General features: G+C 37.3%; 2 protein-coding genes across 4 annotated transcripts in view; both read left to right on the forward strand.

Moving 5' to 3' along the window:
• The window catches only part of tbc1d14 (TBC1 domain family, member 14), a 20,710-nt gene extending 3,233 nt beyond the window's left edge, over nt 1-17,477 (forward strand). For 2 of the 3 annotated variants that reach the window (XM_016443955.1, XM_016443956.1), the window contains exons 3-15: nt 878-1,592; nt 2,694-2,820; nt 6,185-6,300; nt 6,514-6,596; nt 6,790-6,907; nt 7,325-7,431; nt 9,939-10,025; nt 10,265-10,359; nt 10,439-10,510; nt 11,456-11,584; nt 11,679-11,788; nt 11,880-12,138; nt 15,581-16,201. In XM_016443955.1, coding sequence (XP_016299441.1) covers nt 878-1,592; nt 2,694-2,820; nt 6,185-6,300; nt 6,514-6,596; nt 6,790-6,907; nt 7,325-7,431; nt 9,939-10,025; nt 10,265-10,359; nt 10,439-10,510; nt 11,456-11,584; nt 11,679-11,788; nt 11,880-12,138; nt 15,581-15,637 — 2,075 coding nt within the window. In that variant the 3' untranslated portion in view covers nt 15,638-16,201. The other variant, XR_001630536.1, reaches the window with a different exon arrangement.
• A 624-nt stretch (nt 17,478-18,101) lies between these two features.
• ccl36.1 (chemokine (C-C motif) ligand 36, duplicate 1) lies at nt 18,102-19,394 on the forward strand. Its single transcript, XM_016443957.1, has 3 exons — nt 18,102-18,318; nt 18,530-18,641; nt 18,760-19,394. The coding sequence occupies exons 1-3, from the start codon at nt 18,243-18,245 to the stop codon at nt 18,854-18,856; spliced, it is 285 nt and encodes a 94-aa protein (XP_016299443.1). The 5' UTR covers nt 18,102-18,242; the 3' UTR covers nt 18,857-19,394.
• Nucleotides 19,395-21,600: the final 2,206 nt, after the last annotated feature.

Raw genomic sequence — 21,600 nt, forward strand, 5'->3', positions numbered from 1 at the left:
ATTATTATATATATATTTTTTTTTTTTATTATTATTTTTTTTTTTATTACAGTTTAAGGTGTGATTTTCCCTGATGGGTTTCTAGGATACAATTGATTTATTTTTGTCCAAGTGATCCTGAGATAAGTATAAGTAGAGATGGTATTTATTGCAAAAACTGTCTTAAAAACTCTTTTAAATTATTATTATATTATATTGTTATATTATTATTTTACCATGCATTCATGATTTTTCTTGTTTTTCAGATGCCTTTTCTGCATAAAGTTTGTTTTACACCATTTGCATGCAGTGTCGCACCACTTAAATCTGGTGTAGACATGGTGTTACAGTTGTCCCAGACCCAGTCTGTCAGTCTTAAAATTACAAAAAAAATCATAAAATATTATTACATTTTTAAATCTTTATGACCTTAACAATTAAACAGGAGTGACATTAACACTAATCATTTTAGTATTTATTGGGTAAAATTGATTTAACCCATACATTTCCCACTCATTTAAACCAAAAACATCCATTTTACCCCTAATGAAGGTAGTCAATCAAACATTGGTGCAGTATACTGTGTATATTGTATGAAGATAGAGTAGTTTTATATTGTGTCATTTCCAGTCAAGGTGTAATGTAGAAAGTAGAAAATGTTTTTTGTGAAATTAACCTAGCAAGATGGAGTCAGCCATTTTTTTTTTTCCTAAAAATGTAATTTCCATCATTGTCATTTCCACCACAGAATGCTATGAAAATCTGTATGTAATCTGACATGGTGGAAATGACATTTGTTGGTTCAGAAAAATGTCGGTTTATTTTCTAAAAGGAGACAAAACAGCCATAAGACTTTTCCTTATAAGGACTGATCTTCTTTTGTTATTTGCCTTTCTAGATTTCCAGGTCTCATCGTTCAGCAACTCTTCACACAACCAGTGTTTGCAGTTTGCCTCAAAGCCTCTCACCCAAAACCATGTCAACCATCACATGCCCTCAGACTCTCAGCTGCCACATGTCTCCCTCGGCTGCAAATCATTCACTCCCTTTAATGGCACATGTGATGAGGATCGCAGCAGCTTGGCCTCTCAGGACTCTGGAATCCCCTCCCTTGAGATGAACCCCCCTGAGCACATTCATGCTCGAGTCACCACTGCTGAGCTGGTGGTTCCACCTCCACATGATGATAGTCCAGCAACACTAAACTTGGATATTTCAGATAGCTCCATACTCAAGTCTTCCACCTTCCCACGTTGTGACTTTGATTTGGTACGTCCTTATGGTGCCGGCGGGCCCTCCAGTGCGGCAGGCAAGGGTACTTTGAACCGCAGTGATGATATTTCAATGTGCAGTGTTTCAAGTTTAAGTACTGAGTTTTCTGCCACATTGTCTGTCAGTAATGAGGACTTCCTAGACTTTATGGTTACATCCGAGTCCAGTGCTGTTGTTACATTTGAGAATGAAGATGTCTTGCACCATTCTGACAATTCACTCTCATCTCCTACTGACTTACACGGCAAGCTCAGCAGCCCTCAAAGGCATCCTGTGGGGGTCTCTACACCACATGAGGCTAGACCCAAGAGACTGGGTCCACTCGCCAGCTTCTTCCACAGGTATCGTAGCATTTGCATTTGTAATGTTGTTAAATTCACACCAAGAAACTAATGATTTGTGTAGTATTATTAATGCGTATGATTGTGTGAGCTTCACCAAATGTTGCCTTTCAAATAATGTTGCATTGTTATTATTATTATTCAACAAGCTTTAAGCTTTTTCTAATGTATAATTGTTTTTGTTCCTTTCATTTTTTTAGTTTCGTTATACTTTTCATGTGTGCAATTTTCTTGGGTACCCTTTTTCTCTATTGTTTCTGCTGGAATTCTGAATATTTCTGAAGATATTTCGAAATATCTTTTTTTATATCTTTTTTAATAAAATATTTATTTTTATATATAGGTTTTTGTATTGGGGTAGCATCCTAAAAATACTATTTCTGTGATTTTTGTTGTTGTTGTTTTGTCTTTTAGTATAACAACCTACATTTGCAATGTTTCAGTTGTCACTCAATTGTAATCTCCCTTTCTATCTCAATTTCAGATTATAGGGTATGCTGGTGTTTCTCATCACAAGTGATTTAATATTTTCATATTTTTCTTTCTAATATAAATTGTCCTTTTAAAATAAACAGTTTCTTGCAGGCCCCAATTCAGCTATGATATGCAGTACTTGATATAACACTGATATACTTCAGCTTTTGGCCCCATGATTTTGCATATTACCATCATCAACCATATCAGTTTCAGTGCTGCTGAAGCACTCATGTATTTGTTTCACAAGCATTGTGGAATATAAAAAATGGCTTGTAGATCAAAAATGTTGAGAAGCCACTGAATAGCGTGGCCATGTCTCCAAATTGCCTGCCCTTTTTATCTCTGCAACATGGACTTTCTTGAAGCTTTTCTCGATCTTAAAACAGCTCAAATGTTATTTTTCCCCCCTTGTGCCTCACTCTCTAGTCTCTACTATAGTGCAGTAGTATTCTTTTCAGTTTCTCTCTTTGGTCTGTGTATTTAGTGAAATTCACATTCGTGGAATTCACATTGCTTAAAAATAGTGAAAATATATGTATTTTAAAACACACTAGAGAAGGTAATTATCAGTAGATGTAGCTCTCTATTAACTCGGTCCTTTTATTTCTTTTCTTTATTTGTAAGGAGTCTTTTTGCTAAGAGGATGAAGGATACGGGTGCACAGGAAGAACAGAGAGAGCCTGGCTGGAAGCTGTTTGGTAAAGTTCCACATAAAGAACTTTCAATCAAAGACTCCAGGAAAATACAAAAGGTATGTTCACACACCTGCACTCATACAAGATCTTACAAGAAGTCAAAATGCAATGTACCTGATTTTTGAGTGCTTTTCATGTAGTAGGGTTGCACCGAAATTGTGAAAATATAGTTTCTGTATTCAGTGTATTTTTATGATGTACATTGAGTATTGCCCTACCTATTTGAAGGTTTAGGCCACATAAATGTGATGTCAGATCCTCTTTAACAAAGCAAGTCCTGTGATGTGCTGCTTTTAAACTAAAGACTGAGATACACTACATAATGTTAGTCCAGGATTTTGCCTTAATTTGCTGTCTGGCGAAGTCAGAGCCAGATTTTAGCCAGTCTGCAGATTTTGGACAGTCGGAGTTGACAGATTTTGCAGAGTGTAGTAGTGTATGATGTCCAGTCTGAGGATATCAAACTTGCTTGATACTTTGAGCCAATTTAAGAACACATTGTTTTTATTTGTCATGTGTCTCTTTGATGTCAGAAATATGCTGGGTAACACTTTCCTCCCATGACCGCTTGAAAAGTTTTTCTCACCTGAAAGAAATGATTTTAACAGTGAAACATTTACATGTTTAAAGATTTGTTTATATAAGTTTATGCATGAATCAATCGAATGCAGAGTTATGATATTGTTGTGAATGGGGCTTTGTTTCCTGTGTACAGGCCTGCTGTTTGCTTTAGGTAATTTGAACCCCCTGATTCAGCCTCCCCATGACCATCTAGATTTCATCCACATCCAACTCCTGCCTTTAGCTCTTGATTTTGTTCTCTGCAGCTGTAATGGAAGATTGGGGTATTGGGTGACAGGTTTAGAGCTGCTGGTTTATTTAGGCTCTGTAGCAGTGGCTTATAGGAAGAGATGAGTTAAGATTAGCTTAAAGTGCCCCTATTATGCCATTTTTAAGGTTGCTAATATTGTTTTCTGAGTCTCCTAAAACAGGTTTACATGCATGCAAGGTCAAAAAACATGTTAGTTTTCTCAAAAAATAGATTTAATTTGACCTCATTTCTAAATGATTTGTAAACGACTCGTGCGAAGCAGTTCGAAGAATCTGTCTCTAAACCCCTCCTGTCCGTGAGCCCTCACTGCTGTGATTGGTCAGATGCCGCAGTCCTTTGTGATTGGTCCAGAGCCGTAGAAAGATTGGCTCTGGGTTGGTCTACTGCGTACAGCGCATGTCGGAAACGAAAAGCCCATTGCCATGATGGAACGACAGCCCTGGAGACTTGTCAATACATAGAAAAGATGGTATCGATTGTACCTTACCAATTCGATGATGAAACAGTTGAAGTGGCTGATTGACAAGAGACTGATTCGCAAGCACGACTGGAGCAGGACGTTTCTCAGTTTAATATTATGCACTTCTTTCCTGCATCAGTGCTTTTGACTTTAAATATTGCAATATTCTACCTGTCTGTAGTCCCTTAAAACTTTACAACTAAAACAAGCAAATGTACTTGTTTTAATTGTAAAGTCTCAAGAGACTAAAGTGGTTAGTGGTTAGAATGTTACTTGCTATATTTTATTTGAATCCGTGGAAGCTTATGAGAACTGATGACACACGGGCCACATAAAGCAGATTATTTTTTCATCTTTGTACATGACTCAGACATGCACAGCGGAGCACAGAGTGCACTGATCACATGAGACTGCAGTGCAGAGAGCCTTGTGCTCCTAATAGCTGGAATCAGTTAGTATGCCTGTAAATCATGGATCCTCTCTCAGCACTGTGATGATGACGAGTAACATTAGCATTATGTACACACACACATATGGACACAGCAGGTGCACGGGACAAGGTCTGATCCTCTGCATCCCTCTGATGTAGGGCCTCCCAGTTGGGTGTGTGTTTGTTAGGACGAAGTAATAGAGAGAAAGAGGGCAAGGAAAAACGGTGTCAAGTAACTTAGCAGGAGTGAGACAGCAATAACAGCAGAGGAGCAGGAGCACAGTAGAAACATGCTACTGTTTCTCAGGGTGTGTCCCATATTCCTTGCGGTCTTCTTCTGCCGCTGTGCCTTGCCTTTCGGTCTACAAGGCACTTAAGCTTGTAGCTGTGGAAATACAGCAATGGTGTAGAGTGTAGTGTCTGAAATGCTGGATTCTGAATGTCTCAAAAGCACCGCAACGTTCATGGTGAGTTCATGTCTTATTTTTTCTTTTTCGTTCCTTGTTTTCTGTCTGATGAAAAAGAAAAGGTGAGGAGAATGAGAATGAGAAGGAAGAGAAAAAAGAGCATTTGAATGGAGGAAATGACGTGTACATGGTGTTCATGTGTAAGCACATTTGTGTGTGTTGGTGAATTAGACTATATTGTTGTCCTGTTTGTTTGGTTTGCTGTCCCTCTTTCACTCTTAAAACCAATCAGGAGTTTCCCGTCTAATCTTACTTAATGTCCTTTTCTTATACACATTTGGCTCATAGTTGGAATGTAGGTCATTTTGTCTATAGTTTTATCTCTGAGAGAGTGCAGTGCAGGGGCAAATTAAATATTTATATTCACTCATGAGCGATAGGGTGTGCTTTCTGACTACATAAAACAAAACGTATTTCTTTATCTTCGTTTTGTTCAGATACACAGATTTACTTCAGAATTACTATTCAGGGTGTACAGTGTGTGACATGAGACTTTGTAAAGAAACTCAAATGCTGTAACAGTAGCAAGTTGTTCTTATTCCATTTGTGACCCATTGTGTTTGCAAAGAGTGTTATTTTTCACAGTTCCTGCTTGTTTGAGAACTTCTGCTTCCACTTGTGCAGGTTGTGAAAAGTATTGTGTGGCAAAAACCCTGGATGTTAAAAACTTGTGAAAGCATTAGTTCCACGAAGTTCTTATGTCTAAAACATTGAAATGTATTATTTATCATTTTCTTGAGGATTAAGCCTCATTGCCATAATCCAAAATCATCAGTACAATATGGGGAAAAAATGATTTAACAATTTTAATTGTAAAGTGTAATTTTTTTATTGTAGTATATGTTGTATTGTGTTTCTTTTAAGCAGATTTCATTAAAATATTACAAAACTATTACATTAATCAGAGTTAAATGGAAAAAATGACAATTGTAAAAATCTCTTTGAAATGTTTTGTTGTTGTTGCGAATTACCTGTTTTTTTGTTTAGTTTTTTCGCCCAGCTGGCCTTGAACTGTTTGAAAGTGTATCGTTTGTTGTAATTCTTTGGACTATATACAGTGTTGGCTTTTGCTTCTCATGATTGAAATGTGTTAACAGGTGTTTTTATCATAAGATTATTTATATGTTTGCTTTATTATATTTTCATTATTTTATAGATGATTCATAAAATGTGTATATATTTATTGTAAATTATTTGTATTTATTTATTTATTTTATTATTTTTTTTGAAGGAATATGAAAGGAGTGGACAGTCAAGCAGTTCCATATCTCCCAATAAGAATGTAAGAAGGAACCTGGACTTTGAGCCACTTTCAACCACAGCCCTTATACTGGAGAACCGTCCAGCGTAAGTGTTTTTGTATGTCTCCTCCTGTCCTGAAACCTCTCATTCCTGTATTGTCCTAGAACAAAAAAAAATTCCATCTTGCAAGCAATGTTATACCAATGCAGCACAGTAGATAATGAATAATAAAGGAGTTATAAATGTAAAGTGTTTTAGAATGTTTTCTCTCACAGATAGTAATGTATCTGTTGACAGTCATTATGTATCTGTGTGTAGGAATCTTCCTGCAAAACCTGAGGAAGAAGCCCAGAAACACAGACAAGAATATGAGGAGATGGTAGCTCAGGCCAAGAAGAGAGGTGACTTTTTCACACATTTGTTTGTGCCTGTGTGTCCAGTTTTGTGCTGTAGAGGGCGCTGTTGCAAAAGCTGAAATTGAATCCTGTTGAAACCCATTTCCATTTGACTTCCGTTCCTCCTCTCTCACTACGTACGTGTGTGTGTGTGTGTGTGTGTGTGTGTGTGTGTGTGTGTGTGTGTGTTTCTGTGCAGAGCTGAAAGAGGCCCAGAAACGGAAAAAACAACTAGAGGACAGGTGTAAACTAGAGGAAAGCATCGGCAATGCTGCTCTCACCTGGAGTCAGGAGATATTACCCAACTGGCAAAGCATGTGAGTATGCACACAAAAATCATTGACAATATATCACGCAATCAAATATTCTTGACATTCCATATAATTAAATAACAGACAATAGATCAAAGAAGAGCCAAAAACATTCCAAGGAGAGTAATATTTGGCAAGAGATGTACTGACCAACTAGTGAGAGACATGGACTAGAATTTAGTGCATGTGTACTGACATGTTGAGCTCATGTGAGCAATGTGTGTTTAAACCAGATACAGCTCTTATCCTTATTATGTCCAATGATCTCTGCTATCCCTGTGAATAAAACATAAAAGTGGCTGAAAGTCCAAAAAGGAAATAAACAATGTAACAATTAAAATATGCTTAGAGAAAAAGATATATAAACGCAAATATATAAAAATGATGACTTGCTTCACTCTGTCCTTCTCTTCACAATTCCAGGTGTTCATCTAAGCGGGTGAGGGATTTATGGTGGCAGGGTCTGCCACCCAGTGTGAGGGGCAAAGTCTGGAGTCTAGCGATAGGCAATGAACTAAACATCACAGATGGTATGAATGGGTTTTATGTGTGCTTTATCACACACACCTCACACATACTGGATAAGCACATACAGGAAAAGATTACTTCGGACATAATTTTTTAAAATTCCAAATGTATGGATAAAAAAAGAATGTTAAATATTAAGTTTTTTCTATTTTAAATGTGTATTTTGTGTGTAATTTATATAAATCACTTTGTATTGTGGTTTTGTTTTGTTCATGGTGTTTCACAAGCAGCGTCCTGTGGTTTGATTTGTCTTTAAGTTTAAACTTTTTTTTTTTTCTCCGGTATTATTTTTTTATTAACAAAAAATGTAATGTCATGTTTTAATGGTAAAGTTGAGCGTGTAGGACTTGATAGTACAATCCCTTAGAATAATCGGCACTTTGTTGACATCTTGAGTGGAGAGTAGGGGTAATCACTTCATTGGGGTCATCAGGTGGGCGCCCTCCTTCCTCTGTGTTTCGTTGATAGGCCCACGACACCTCCAAAGGGCTCAACAGCAACAACTGGCATCCCAGGTGTGCTCCCCTCTGCTTTTACCCCTCTAGGTCATTTTGCAGCCCATTTGGGATCCTTTCTTTTTAGCCAGAGCCAGTTGCTGCTTCACTCAGCAGCCTCTGACAGCGACCTAATGGCTTGTCGTAAGGCCTGTCCTCTGACTCCCAACCCCTTCAGTAGCCTGGTTGTTGCCGTGGCTACAAAACCTCTTCACCCAACCTCTACGGGGAGCAACTGTGTTCGCCAGCCACGTTGTACTGCTTCAGTTAATAGGTCTGAATACTTCAGCCTTTTATGTTCATTTGCTTCACCAATTGCAGCCTCCCTTGGCACAGTTAGTTCCACGATGAACAAGGACTTTTGTGAGGTTGACCACAGTATTAGGTCTGGCCTGAGGTTAGTTGTAATTATCTCAGGTGGAAAGCTGAGCTTCTGGTCCAGATCAATCTGCATTTTCCAGTCCCAGGCATTGTCCAGCAGGGTTGTTTCTATTTTTGTAGTTGGCTTTACTGGAAGCTGTCGTGCTCTTACGAAGGTGGTGGCTTTTGAGAATCCAGGCGTTGGAGGAGGGAGGACATTGGTGGTGATTCTCCTTCCCTGCAGGATAATCGCCAGTTGTCTCAGAACCTGATTGTGCCTCCAGGTGTAACATCCTTGGGAAAGACTGGTTTTGCAGCCGACGAGGATATGCTGGGGTTTGACAGAGAGGACATGATGGATCTTCTCCAATCCACTGGTTTAGGTTCTTGGGTGTGGGGAGAATATCGTAGGTGGCTCTGATGATGAAGCTCAATCTGCTTCCTTCCATCTCCCAAAGATCCTTCCAGGTGAGTTTACGTTGCTCCAGATTTTCCCAATTAGTCCACTGTCCCTGTTTGGACTGCGAGACAACCTTTGTGCATCTCTCTGTCTCCTCTTGCTGCCGGACCTTGGTTACTATCAGTTTACTCCTCTAGGCGGATGTTGCTTTGTACCATATGGGTCGGCTTGTCCCAAGTCCAAAACCCCCTCTTCCCTGCTGCACCTGTCCTACAATGTCTCCATGCCTGAGAGTGGATTTTGCCTGCTGTATGGCCTCAGTCGGGGTCGAGCAGCCGCTTGTAATATAGCATCTTGAGACTCGGTCACGGTCATGTCCAGTCTCACTTTGGTGCACTTGAACTCTTCAGTGAGGCTAGAGACGGTCGGTTCCAGGGCACTTTTCCCATACAGGCCGATATTGCTGAGGCATCGCGGGAGTCCAAGCCACTTCCTGATATAAGAACTGACTGTTCTCTCCAGCTTCTCGATTTTGGTAATGGGGACATTATATGCATGGTTTAATGGTAATGGTAACGATGTTATATGCAGTAATAACCATGCTTTTGTGGTTGTTTACTGTGAGAACTCTGCACTGAAAACTGTTGTGGTTTAATTGTTTTTGCAAAAGTGATCTGTTGTAATTGAGTAGAAAAGTAAAGAAGGTTTAATTGCACGAATGGTGAAAATGTTGAATAGCAAATGATTCTGAAGACTATGATTGATTATGGGTAGTTAGTTTTACATTATTGTTTAAACATTGCCTTTATTTAAACACAATGCAGTTACACTTACACTTTTATGAAATTTGATTCATAAGAACAGTTACATGTAATAACCAAACTGTATCACTAGGGGGTCACATTGCAAAGCATATAGTGGTTTTAGATTTACATATGTAGTTCCACAAAGCCGTTTGCACCATGCTCTTCCGTCACTTGATCTTTTATTTTGGTGCGTCACTCTATTAAATTGCTTAGTATATGAAACCATGATCCGCACTCACAAAAATGAATGTCTTCTTTTTACATTTTATTATACATTTATCACCAATGGGGAAAACCCACAAATCTTTTGGCTCAAGGCCTTCTTCAGTGTGTTAAACCCAGTGTCCTCTGTTTTTGTGAGTGCGGATCATAGTTTCATATACTAAGATTAAAGTAAATAAAGTGAAGTAAATAACACATTATTATTTGTGTGTATGTGTTTTAAACAGAGCTGTATAACATCTGTTTGGTAAGAGCCAAAGAAAAGTGGAATGCCTTTGTAGCCCCAACGGCTGCTGCAGAAACAGAGAGTGAAGGTGATTGTTAGGCATTTTTCATTTTCATTTTTCCAAGCACATGGTACATGGTTTTTCTCCTCTCTTTTGTTGGAATAACTTCTTTAATCTCATATAAAACATTATTTATTATACTTTTTTTATTATTTTATTATCCTCTTTTTATTTTCCTTTATTTCTCCCCTTTATCAGCAGCTTTCCTTGCTGTAAACTCCTTTGCTTTAATGCCCTTTTGTAACTAATTATTGCTTATTTTTCAGATGCAGGCTTGTCTCATGCTGATCGAGAGGCCAGTCTAGAACTGATCAAGTTAGACATTTCCAGAACCTTTCCCAATCTCTGTATTTTCCAACAGGTAGGGTGCATTGTTGTTTCTGGAGTTTTATATCATCTGCTGACAATTGTGTCGTCATATTTTGGGGTTTTATTTTCAGGGAGGCCCATACCATGATGTATTGCACAGCATTCTGGGAGCTTACACTTGCTATCGTCCTGATGTGGGATATGTAAGTCTTGTTTATCCAAGTGATGTCTGATGTTTTTTAAATGTGCTCTGCACCACTGCACTGTTTACAAGCGAAACCCCTCTTTATCCCTCTGTGACCCATATTTCATCTTAACCTCAGTTTGCTTGAGTATTGACTCGTACAAAGAGATGTTCACAGAGTATAACAGAAACTGACAGAGATGCTGTGTCGTACAGCTGGTTTGCTGGAGTATGATGAGCAGTTCTGTTCCAGTTATTACGCACGTGATAAGCAGAGCCATAGAAATAATTGTTGCACATGTGAGAACGATGAGCAATGTGTGCTGCACAGCCCTATTACATCCTGCTCACAAACCACAATATCAATTGTTGGCCAAAGAGCTCTTGCACTTACACCTCCACATAGATGCTGGGTGTAAAGGTCATATTATAAACTTCAAAAATTAAAAGATAAATTGAGAACATGTTTTCCGGTATTCTGTCACACTCTTAATGTTACTTAATCAAACACCTCCACTGGTATGATGCAAAAAAAATTAGAATATCTAAGAAATGTTAGCTGCCTAGTTTAGAAAGTTTGCATGAAGAATAAAAATAAAAACTTTAAGTGAAAAACATTTAATTCAAATGTCAATCTTATGCTCACCATGGCTGCATTTATTTGATCAAAAATAGAGTAAAAACATTAAAAAGTCTTAATTATTCCAAACTTTTGACCAGTAGTGCACTTGTTAAACATGACAGTTATTAAGACACAGTGTGCTTATGCTGCATCTGTGCTTGTTATCAGTTTGAAGTGTGAATACAGAAAGGAAGCACTGATCTGACGTTTAGGGGGTAAAGCATGTTGTTTTAGGGGTAGGAATAGATGCTATTTTGTAAACATCACTCGTTCATCAGTTCAAGCTTAGCGTTAAAGATAAATCCTCATATTTTTAATCTGTATTATGTGTTTGATGTGTAGGTGCAGGGAATGTCCTTTATAGCAGCAGTGTTGATTCTCAACATGGACACTGCTGAAGCCTTCATTGCTTTTGCCAATTTGTTGAACAAGCCTTGTCAAATGGCTTTCTACAGAATGGACCACAGCCTTGTGAGTTATGAGCAGTCTTGAAGTTTTTAAGTTGTGCGGTCAATAAGAAAATAGTCATTAGTCAAGACTATTCATATGCTCTTATCTTTTTTAGATGTTGACATACTTTGCCGCATTTGAAGTGTTCTTTGAAGAAAATCTACCAAAGCTTTTTGCACATTTTAAAAATAACAACCTGTCCTCTGATATTTATTTAATTGACTGGTAAGTGAGTTACTTTTTCTTCTGTCAGAAATGTGCCCCTGTGTTTTGAGGTACAGATGTATTGATCATAGATCTGCTTTTGTCTGTGTAGGATCTTCACCTTGTACAGTAAATCACTCCCACTGGACATTGCATGCCGAGTGTGGGATGTGTTCTGTCGTGATGGCGAGGAATTTCTCTTCCGCACAGCACTGGGGATTCTGCGTCTTTACGAGGACATCCTCACACACATGGACTTCATCCACATCGCTCAGTTCCTGACGCGCCTGCCGGAATACATCTCTGCTGAGAAGATCTTCTCCAGCATAACCAGCATCAACATGAACAGCAAGAACAAGAAATGGGCACAAGTGCGCATCTTTTTATAAACAATCACACATAAACACATTACATGCATTAAAATTAGTGCTGTCAAATGATTAATCGTGATTAATCGCATCCAAAATAAAGGTTTTTGTTTACAAAATATGTGTGTGTACGGTGTATATTTATTATGTGTATAAGTACTCACACATGCATGTATATATTTAAGAAAAACGTTGTTTATACATAAAAAAAAAAATTATATATATATTGATATTATATAGGGCCTATAAATTATATAAATATATACGTGGAAATATTTTCAAAATATATACTGTATGTGTGTGTATTTATATATACATAATATACACAGTATACATGCATATATTATGTAAACAAAAACTTTTATTTTGGATGCGATTAATTGTTTGACAGCACTAATTAAAATGAATGCATATATACTGAATTAAACAGTATTTATATATATATTAGGAGTGTGAATCGGCTCAGGTTTCACGATTCAATTCCATTATGATTATCATGTCAACGTTTCAATTCAATTCGATATCACGATGCATCACGATTATATCAAATTTATTGTGTGCATTTTTATTATTATATAAGCAGACTACTTTTTAAAGTAATTAATATATAATTAATTATTAAGAATTAAAAGTAAATATAGCTTCAAAACATACAAGCAAATATAAAGTAATAAAGGGGGGGGGAGACGATTACAAGTGATAAACAAAAAGCACTTTCAGTATCTGGGAGGGCTTTAAGTATCGAAAGTTTACAGATAATCAGTGTTTTTCTTTTTCTCAGCATTATTGCCATTTGATTATTACAGATGAGATCATAGATACTGGCAGCTTTAATAGACTGCATTCACACTAATGCACAGATCTATTTCCACATACAGATGTTTTGTTCTGTTCTGAAAACATCACCGTGTTTACATCAATTTCGTAACATAAAGGTAGATGCAAGTGCATTTAACCGCAGCCGCCAGCTTCAGGACAAACAAACACAAAGCGCACGTGAAAGTCTGTCAGTACGTGAGTTTCGTGCATCTAATATGTACTGCATTCCAAACGGCAGAAATGAAAGCATATCTAAAGTAAAAGACGAACATATCAGCGAGTGGAAGCACTGTGAAGCAATGCGCACGTGTCTCACAGCGCATTTTCTGTGCAATGAATCCCGCCGCGTTTGTCTCTAGCGCACACAAGTCGATTATCATATACAAGTCTCGTACCGGCAGGAATTGTAGGTGGGGGGAGTGAATGTACAGCGCTCTCTCCCACCTTCAATACCACAACTTGAGCAAGGCACACTTAGGATGGGTTAAACGCAGAGCACTAATTCCTAGAGTATGGGTAACCATACTTGGTCACATGTCACGTCACGTCACACATGTGCCATATGCGGGGAAAAGCCGAGATGGTCCTCACTGCAGAACACAAGATCCAGGGGGCGAGGTTGGATCCAGATCCAACTCCTCCCACCTTACATATACCTAAACCTACCCATCTCCACCCCCTAGATGTGGATCCAACCCCGCCCCCTGGATCTTTCTTCTGCAGTGAGGGGCTACTTAAAGAGCCAAGCCCCGATTTAAAAATAGAGAGTGCATTTTTATTACTCGCGTGACAAGCGCGTATGCGAATAACGTCATAGGCTATAATCGATTATGGTCTATTACTGCCTCTATGCAGAATCGTCCACGTCCGCATGGCGATGCAACGATTAATTTCGACACCCCTTACATATATACAGTATATGTGCAATATCACTCGAGTACGAGAGCGATATCGGCTCTATATCAGCATGGCTGTGATTAGGCCAGAGGAGGCAATCACAGCCGCTGATATTAAGCCGGTATCGCTCGAGTCGACCGAACGTCTATCCAAACATCTTGAGCTTTGAGCGTCTTAAACCGTGGGTGACCCACGTGACGTCAGCGTCTTGAAATTAGCGGATGTTTAAACATTTAAGGAGCCAAACTGCTGTGTAAAGATTACAAGCATTACAATAATGATATTTTATACCTAAAATAATACTCAGCCATTTCCTGCATCCTGCTGTACTTCCCTGAATAAGTCTTTAAAGGTGTTGTAGGCTAATAAGTCGTTCTGAGTAATAAATTGAAAAAGCTCCCACCTGTATATGACTAAACAAAATAACATGTAGTTTACTTGAGGTTCTGTTATAAATGTGTCTATTAGAAACATTCATTTAAATTAATTATGCAAAAAATGGTTTGAAATGAATTAAGACTTCCCGAGTTTTTTAACGAAAGTCCTGAATGACTGTTATTAAAGGTCATTTAATGAATTTTAATGATTTTCAATGCCCCGCAGAAACCCTGCCTATGTTGGAAAAGTAAATAAATAATTTTAATTATGTTTGCTTATGTTATAACACTTTTCAGTAACAATATTTCATATTACAGTAAATGTATATATTTAAACATAGGCCTATACAGACGCTCAAAGGTCAAGATGTTCGGATAGACGTTCGGTTAGAGTCCCGTCGGATTGCATCGGCTGTGGGGATGAAGACGGCAACTCTCATGATTCCACACTCAGTCAGTGTCAGCAAACTACGCCTTTGTCTCTTTTGAATACGCGCCCCTAGCGGTGAAAAATTACATATTGTGCCTTTAAGTCCCCACCATGATATAAATCTGTACACACACACACAGTACTAACATTCAAAATTTTAGGGTTGCTAAGAATTTTTAAAATGTAATGTTTTTTAAAAGTCTCTAATGTGTCCCAAGGCTGCATTTATCCAATCAAAAATACATAAAAAAATGTAATATTGTGAAATATTACATTCAGCAACCATTACTCCAGTGTTCAGCATTATTTGGTGCTCTTTCTTATTTCTTTGAGCTTTACAACACATTTCTCATTATCATCAATGCTGAAAACATTTAAGATTTTTGTGGAAACAGTGACACATTCTTTCAGGATTCATTGATGAAGTTTAAAAGAACAGGTTTTATTTGAAATGGAAATCTGTTTAATGTTATATTTGACTTTCTTTACTGTCATTTTTTGATAATTTAATTTGTCCTTGCTAAATAAAGTGATCTGTTTCTTTCAAGACAAATTTTACTGACCCCAACATTTTGAATGTACGGTGAATAAACAGTGGATTGAGAACCCCTCCATATTTCACATTTTATGTTGCAGCCTTATGGTAAAATGCTATTTTTTTTCCACACTTCATAAACTGTAGTGACAGAGCAGACACTAGATTGTAATAACTCTGCAAATGTATTAAAAAAATGAATTTAAAAGCATTTTAGCACAAGGCTGCAACAAAGTATGATAAATTGATAAATACTTTCGGAATTATATTTTAGTTAAAAAAGGATTAAATGTTAATAAATAGCAGAGTGATACAATGCTGTTCATTATTTTAATTGTGTTTTTACTTCACTAGTCTTTTTTTTTTTTCATTCTTTTGTACCTCTAGGTTCTTCAGACTTTGCAGAAAGGACAAGACCGTGGCAGTCCGCTACTGAAACGCTAAGGATGCAACCTCATGTCTTCTCTTCCACCTCACAGAGACTGAGAGAGAAACTCATGTTGACTGTCCATGGGTACTCCTCATCAGAGAATATCAGTTCCAGTGGCCACTGTATGTGTCCTCTTCCATACAAACTGATGCCTGGGAACACAAACTGACCTCACAGGGCTGGAACAGAGGCAACACATCACATGAATGTACACTCCTGACTCTCAGTTAGGTGTGGCAATGTGAGTTTTATTTCATGTCTCTGTCCTCTCATTACTTTCTTTTCTGCCTCCCTCAGCTTAAATGAGACATTTCCATTTAAGCGAAATAAAATGTTTTGCTGTGGTTTTCTGAGGTTGTTTTTATTTGTTGTATGTTTTCTCCTGTGTTGATTTTTCCATTGTTTCTAAGACTTATTGCACACTGAACTATTATTTATTCTACCTCTTACTCCCTGTGTCTGTAATCTGTGTTTCTGTCTCACAAATGTCTTTATTCAGAGATTTGAGTGGATACTGAAAGATATTGCTGTGTTCATGGTATTGTTACTGGATTCTCTGTCCCTTTTTACTTTTTTCTCTTTTTTTATAGAAAGTGTTGTGCCAGTCCAAAACCAAACATTCTGGAATACCAGCGTTTCTGAAGTTCCAAAGTTTGGTTTCAATTCAAGCTTACAGTACAGGACTTTAGCATAATAAATGTGGCTTTAACATTGTGGTGCAGCTTGGATCTCATGGTGGTTGAAGTGTTGAAAAGAAGGTAGATGAGAGATTGAGTAGGAGTACGAGTTCAGTGATGATGGTGGTTTTCAGTCATACGGCTCGTCGCAGCATTATGCTTGACATCTCATATTGTCTTCATTAATAACAGAGAAACAAGCCTCTCTAGATTTTGCAGTAAATTATTCCTGACATTCAACACTTCATCAAATTGAGATTAAAATCAGATAAAATTTATAAAATACCATGTTATAATACTTAAAGTCTTTACTTGTTTCATGTAAATAACATGCACTAAACTGGCCTAATTTTTGGGACCATAATATGTAATGGCAATAACAGCATTTTTCACTCTTTTTTAAGTTTAGAGAAGTGAATGTCATTTTGGTGAATGTTTTTCACTGAGAAGTATTGACAGTATCACGTTAAGCATTCAGATGCTTATTTATTATACTGATTAGAAATCATGGAAGTTCATGGATTATTATTTTTGTGAGGAAAAAGAGCTCAATTTCATATCCTCTCAGAGAGTGTAAGTGTGTGTACTGCATGTACACACAGTAATATGTAAACAAGCTATGAAGGCACCAGAATATTGAATGGCACTTGATATCTTGCACACTCCAAAGTAAGTTTATGTTCAGATCTTATCAAGATAATGTGGTGAGATTTCACTGCTTTGTGATCACTGTGATCGAAGGAAAACCTCCCACCTTTTTTGTGGTCTAAACCACACTACTGCAATAAGCTGCTTTGCACATTTTTTTTCCCTTTATCATAGATTTACACTGTCGTCTTTACTATGCTCTCTGCTATTTCATGTTTCGTTTCTTGTTCATTACCATATAGGAACCCCAGGAACTTGTTTTGTGTTAATGTTGGCTGTTTTCATTATAATCCGATTATTCATTGCCCTCAATTTTAAAATATTTTTTATATCTGGGGGACACACACCAGGAGCTTTAAGTTAATGGCTTTTTATTTTTGCCTTAAGTCCAAGGTTTTGAAATAACTTGCATATATCAGAAAAAGAACTTAAAAGACTTCATATGTATCCAGTGCTTTCAGCTGTTTGAGTTCATGTACAATAAAAGGAGTGAATACAATCTTAATTGTAATGAAAGAGGACGTGTTTCATGTTATGTTGCGAGTACTTGAGTGTGCGCATCATCATAAACAATTCATGCTGTTCAAAAGAGCAAAGGCCATCCAGGAACACATGATATGTTGGTAATGAAGTAGAGTAATGTATTGTGCAATGTGTTTATGTGGGAATTGACAGAATTAGGTGGTAAGATGAAGGCATTAGGATGTGCAATGCATCTGTGCCCACATATGAATAACTGGCCAGTCCAAACTATTTAATGTGAGCTTTTTATTCATCTGTATCAACACTGTATGAACATTGAAACGTGTGCAGACTGTGCACACTTGAAGCTTTCAGATGTTATTTGAGCATGCACTGATGCAGCTCTCACAACCCGCTTTGACCAATCTCTGTTCTTCTGTTGTCCTTTTGTCCAAAAATGCTGCCTTTGCTTTTGTTGTGTCAGTACAGAATACAGATGATATAGTAATAAATAAAGTTGTATATATTCATGTTCTATTGCCTGTTCACTTCATTAGTGTGCACATTGAGAATAATGGCACTGAGATGGTGAGTCATACATGAGGTGCAGTTTTGCTACATGAAATAACCACAAAACTGTTTCCTGTAAGACTTATGAGCACTGTTTTTCTGTTTTGATCACAGTGGAACATTTCTCTCCTATAACCTGCCCCCTTACTAAAACCACACTCGCCCCCTCCTCTTTTGCGTTTAAAACCCATGGTAAAGTTTATAGTACATTATCCTCTTGATATCGGCGTTATCTCAAGAAGAAGAAGAGCCATCTGCAGCTATGCGTCAGTATTGTCTTTGTCTTGTCATTGGTCTTCTGGCGGTTGCATTCCTCCAGTCCAGTGTAATGGGCAACAGTAAGTCACCCGAAAGCTTCATTCTTTATTTGTTCAGTGGTGTGAACTGACATTTATCAAAAAAAAAAAAAAAGGCTTTATCACTGTTGTAAAGCTCATTTCCAAGAGTGAATTAGTGATCTAATGATTTTTCTACAATGAGCAATTTCTGTTAACATTTAGGTGATTGACGTCAAAATATTTATTACATCAATTATATTTTTCAACACAGATGCAAATTTACCATCTGAATGCTGTTTTAATTATCGTGGGAGAAAAATCCCCATTGCTAAAATTGATTCCTACATGGAGACAAGAGTGGAATGCGTCAAACCAGGAGTCATGTGAGTTTTCATTTGTCATCACAATCATAATAATTTGTAAAGACGGTTGAATGGAAATCTATTATACTGTGTATAATGAGTTCTGTGTGGAGTAACTGTGATCTTTTCCTTCTATCAGTTTTGTCACAAAGAAGGGTTATCGTATCTGCGCGGATCCTCAGCTGAGCTGGGTGAAGAGTGCCATGAAAGCATTCGATGATCGTGATATTTGGTGATGATCAACATGCTCACAGGAACGCTTTTGTTTGTTTCTTAAGTGAAGTATTAGCTCAGTAAACCCTCTTCCTGTAATGCTCTGTCATTCTTTTCATTGTTATCGTGAGGCATTATGTCAAGTAAATGCATTGTTTTGATGAGCTTAGTATTTCGTTAACATTCTGCTTTAAATGCTAAACCAATTGTTTTACCTTTAACTGTAGTGTTAATTTTACTGCAAAATAACACATGTAACCAGACAACAATCACCCTGTTCTTACCAGGATTACAGGGATGATTTATGATAGCCTTTTTTATGTGTAGACTGAAAAAATAAATTTGCTTTTGTTTTATTCTGTGTGAAAACGGTTGTCTTTTACAATGTTCTTAATTCTAATAAAACAGAACACAAAATGCCTTATGATGAATTTTGTTGTAAAATCATCAGCATTCCTCAGTTTTACTGTACATCAGAAACAACGGCATAACAGAGCTTATTCAAAACGAGATGAAATAAATCAAAACTGTTTGACTGACAGAAAAAAAAAAAAGGTAATATAAATGGTGACACAGAACCAAATTAACTTCAGGTTCTCTTAAGGCAACTCTTTAAAACACAGTTTAAATATTTGTTTAATGTTTTTACTATTTATTTATAATAATAAATATATGAAATAGGCCTATTATTAGCCCTCTTCTGTCATTTTTGACCGAAACATTTTATATTTTGAAATTGTAAAACTCTTAGCTTCATCGGAATGAGATGACATTTGGTGACTTTTGTCACATTAGCAATATAATATGAACACAAAAATAATCATGGACATGATTCGGATATATTAAAAGGCATTTATATATCAAAAAAAAAATAGTCACACTTGACTTCTCGGTCAAAAATGACCGACATAGAAAATGAATGGGAAATACGAAAAAATTTGAAAACTCGAATCTTTTGGTGGTACAAACTACAAGTCAGCCACTGGTCAGAAAAAAAAGTGTGCAGCAATCAAGGGGTGACTCTCTAGAATATCAAGAGTGCAAAATAGACACCCACACATATATATATATATATACACAGACATGAACTGGTAAGACTTCAACAGAACAAATTTTGAAAATGTGAAATAAAATAAAGAAATTAAAAAAACAAAAACAAAAGAGTCTCTCTCACACACACATATACATCTACACACACGCAGCAATGAGCTGGTAAGACTACAACAGCAAATTTTGAGAATGTGAAATAAAATCAATAAAAGGAAAAAATACAAAAGGGTCTCTCTCTCTCACACACACATAGAAATGAACTGGTAAGACTGCAACAGAGCACATTGAGAGAATGCGAAATAAAATCAATAAATGAAAAAAAAAATACTAAAGTCTGGCTTTCTCTCTCACACACATGAACTGGTAAGACTGCATCAGATAAGACCGCTTTTATTGAAATAAAATCAATAAATCATAAATCAAAAAATCCAAATGTGATTCTTATTCTCTCTCTCACACACACACACTATTTGTTTATAAAACAATCACCTTTCCCCCCTGCCTGCTGCCACGACTATAAGATCATGGATCAAATATTCTCCTCCAGTAACCACCAGTTAAAACAGTGAAGACCTGGGCACAGTTCATTCTTCACCAAAATGTCTAGAAGATACACTGCTCAAGTGGCCCTGGAACACTTGCTTCAGTCAAGTGACAATGAAGAAAGTAGTGAACCAGATGACCCTTATGATGCAGAGGAAGACTTTACAGAGGCTGACCCTGATTTTGAGATCACAGAGGAGCAGCATTCAGATGAGGATTCAGTGGAGGAATGCCCTGAGGAAGATCCAGATTTTCTCTCTAAAAATGGGGAAATACTTTGGAGTTCGTCTCCTCCACCACAAACACCAGCAGAGGAGATCATCAGAAAGACACCTGGGGCCTCATTTATAAAATGTTGCGTATAAGCCGTCTTAAATTTGTTCTAAGATCATTTCTCAAAAGTGCGTAAGTGCGATTCAGAGAAAACGAACGTGCACACAAAAACACGTGCGTACGCATCTCTTCCAGATGTGACATTCATAAATCGCAAATGATCTTGAAATTGTGCGCAGCTGACTGGTGTCAGATCTCCGCCTTGTAAACGCCCCCTAATTAATATCATTACCATATAAAAGAGCACACGCCAATATCTGAATTTCTATGCTTGAAGCACAAGCATAGAGCACAAAGAAAAAAAACTCTGAAATTGAGGTCCTGCTGGTAGAGGTTCGTGCGGGGACGCATTTTATTTAATAATGTGTAATTATTCTGTGGACAAACAATGTGTGTGTGGTAGTGATGCGCGGATGAGCTAAAACGTCACCCGAATCCACAGCTTCAAATAAATGATCCACCCGACAACAACCGCCCGCACCTGTATTTTTGTCTGATTTAGATAACCGCACCCGATCATCACATTAGGGTTCGTACGGTCATAAAAAAACCTGGAAAAGTCATTGAACAGCAATTTCCAGGCCTAGAAAGTTTTGTAAAAATAAATAAGCTCAAAAAGTTTTATGAAAAGTCATGAAAATCTATTTCACAATTCTCTGTATAATAGAATTATGTTTAATCAGATACTGAAGTTCGTTGCGGGATTGCGCATACATCGCATTACTCATTCCCGCAGCTTTCGACTTTAAAATGAGGGAAATTACTGCAAAACCTTTATTCAATATAGCGTGTAGGTTAGATGAGTAAATAAATCCACACAAACCATCAGATGAAAACAGCG

Source organism: Sinocyclocheilus anshuiensis, unplaced genomic scaffold, assembly GCF_001515605.1.
Source record: "Sinocyclocheilus anshuiensis isolate Anshui unplaced genomic scaffold, SAMN03320099.WGS_v1.1 scaffold1429, whole genome shotgun sequence".
Lineage (NCBI taxonomy): Eukaryota > Metazoa > Chordata > Actinopteri > Cypriniformes > Cyprinidae > Sinocyclocheilus > Sinocyclocheilus anshuiensis.